The 2,505-nt window shown below is 36.0% G+C and overlaps 1 protein-coding gene across 3 annotated transcripts in view; it reads left to right on the forward strand.

The window, feature by feature from the left end:
* Nucleotides 1–2,505, forward strand: part of CTNNA2 (catenin (cadherin-associated protein), alpha 2) — a 483,549-nt gene that overhangs the window by 426,625 nt on the left and 54,419 nt on the right. Inside the window, exon 12 of one of the 3 annotated variants that reach the window (XM_012648464.1) lies at nt 2,096–2,239. The exons of the other annotated variants lie outside the window; for them this stretch is intronic. Coding sequence (XP_012503918.1) covers nt 2,096–2,239 — 144 coding nt within the window. The remainder of the gene's footprint in view (nt 1–2,095; nt 2,240–2,505) is intronic. 3 annotated transcript variants of the gene reach the window in all.

The raw sequence follows: 2,505 nt of genomic DNA on the forward strand, positions 1-2,505 counted from the left end.
TTATTCCATTTCAATATTTAATAAGTATTTAACTACATTTTTATTCTAATATTGTTGGGATAAGTGTATTTTTTTTCTGGGTGGTAAAAATCCTAGGGTGTTTACTGGAAGAATGGACAATTGCATCATTAATCTTAATTATCTTTAATTTTTTAATGAGGTGAAATGACCCAAATAAGTCTCTAATACATAATACTTTTTGAAACTGAGAAATAATAGTAAATGACTAATCCATTTTCTACAATATGAAAATCAGGAGATGCCTAATTTATAAAACTGAATGAGATTTTCACAAATTATAAAAAACAAGGATAAGCCAACTAGTCAATGATCCAATATGTAAAAATTGAGATCAAATAATACCTCATAGGGCTATTCATTGCAAAATCTTATACAACGAAAGCCTAAATTTGAATTTAGACTTAGAATTATAGAAAATGGAAATAGAATAAATAATACACCAAGAAAAATATATGCAGAGTATCATTGCTTCCTCTAATAGGTACAGAAAAAGTCATATAGGAAAAATACCCATCTTTTTATATACCAGATGATATTTTTTTTCTTTTCTACTGTCTGTAAGTCTTTAAAGACATTCTTTAAATGTTTTTAACATTTATAATGAAGTGAAAAATGAAATTGATGTTGCCAAATTCATAATCGGTTTGAATCTAGTAGGTTCTGTTTCAAACTGCTCCCTAATTTGACAAATTTGCTTAATTTTAAATTGTGATTATTATAATATGTATCTAGTAAGCTAAGAATGACAGGTTTAGAAATAGAACTATATTGGCTTAAAACATTTTTAAAAGTCGCAAATTAGAAATTTTGTTTGTCTGCATATGGAAACAGGCTTTGGATTTCTACCCATTTACGGTGCCATGAATCATAAGCTATTTTGAATTGTTAGTTTTACTAGAACATTTTATGTGGAAAGAGATCGTTTGACTTTTCATACATTCAACTAGGCAGATGAAAATCTGGCTTTTATGTGGATGGTTTCAGGACCTGCCTGGTCTTCAATATCACTCATTACTTTTGTTTTGCCATAAAACCCACTCTACAATTTTAAGTATTTCATATTTTTAAACTTCTAAATCTCCATTTGAAAAAAAATACCTTAGTAGGCTACACATTATTCTCACCATCTTATATAGTTTCCCATAAGAACTGAACTTAGACACTCAGCAACGATATGGCTATAGGAGAATTGCTTGTGACTAACACATTTAGTCAGTTAGCCTCACTGGGTCACATAAACTTGACCTCTGAGGGTGGCAGTGCAGGGGATCTTGTGATTGTAGAAATCATGCCATTTGATATTTCTATAGTTTTGAAGATAAGTTCTAACTATTCCTTTTAGATATATATTTGGTACACACAGAAAAACTTAGTGAAGATTATCAGTAATATTTTATATTGAAGAGAAAATTTTACAAAAGGATTCTAAAGGTAGAAACAGGCATTGGTTATTGGCTTATCTTTTATTTATGCCCCTCACACAACTCACCCTTGGGTGCAAAAGGGAAGAGTAAAAAGAGTTGCAGTTGTAGCAATAATGAATGCATTAGTCCTCCAGTGATCCCAGTGCAAGAGGTAAGTATCCCTTTAGTACAGTGCCATGTTCTGGCTGGACGTGCAGGGGCCGAGGGCTTGATGAAGGTCACGCAGCAGGGCGATGGAACTTCCAGGAAAGGCATCTGGGATCCCCGTGCACTGTTCCAGGCTTTAAGAGCTGCAGCCCTTGCTTTCTCTCTTGGTGATCTTCAGTGCTTTAAATAGGGGATTCATCCCCTTTGAACTCCAATACCATGGTTCCCCTACAATGCCTGACAAGGCAGAGTGCTTCTTCATCCTTCTCCCAGATGGTCCCCTTATCTGTTCAAGAGCCAATGAAGAATCCAAATGGCTGGGCTATTTAATGTCAAGAAGGCCCACACATATCTCTTTCAGCACCTAATTCCTTCATATACCTCTTTTTCCCAATTACCCATTCCCTCTTCCACCTCCCTAATCCCCTCCCAAGTAGGGTACGTTTTTTTTTTTCTCTTGCTCGCTCTCTCACTCTCTCTTTTCTGTATCTCTCGGAAATCAGACAGGAGTTCAGAGCACTTTCACTACCTTTTATGAGGTAGATTGTGATGTCATAGATGGGGGCAGGGCTAGTCAACTTTCTACCCACCTCCCAACCTGTGCTGAGGGAGCTCCGATCGGGAGTGGAAGCAGTGATTCCTCTATGGTGAGTAACTTCACTTTCTAATATAATGTCTCTCACTGTACTCATTAATCCTGAAGGCAGGGGCGGGGATTGGATTCCAGGGATATGAAGATGTGCCCACTTAAGCCCTCTTTACTTACTATTAACCAACTTTGGGCAAAGGACCTATTTAATCTTTACATGGGCCGGGAATTCCACAGCACAGATATACTCTTCAGTTGTGATCGAAACTTGAGAAGTGAAAACGGTATTTTCATTCCTTTAATTTCTTAGTCTTTCTTCCTATT

This window comes from Propithecus coquereli, unplaced genomic scaffold (genome assembly GCF_000956105.1).
Source record: "Propithecus coquereli isolate 6110/MARCELLA unplaced genomic scaffold, Pcoq_1.0 Scaffold286, whole genome shotgun sequence".
Classification (NCBI taxonomy): domain Eukaryota; kingdom Metazoa; phylum Chordata; class Mammalia; order Primates; family Indriidae; genus Propithecus; species Propithecus coquereli.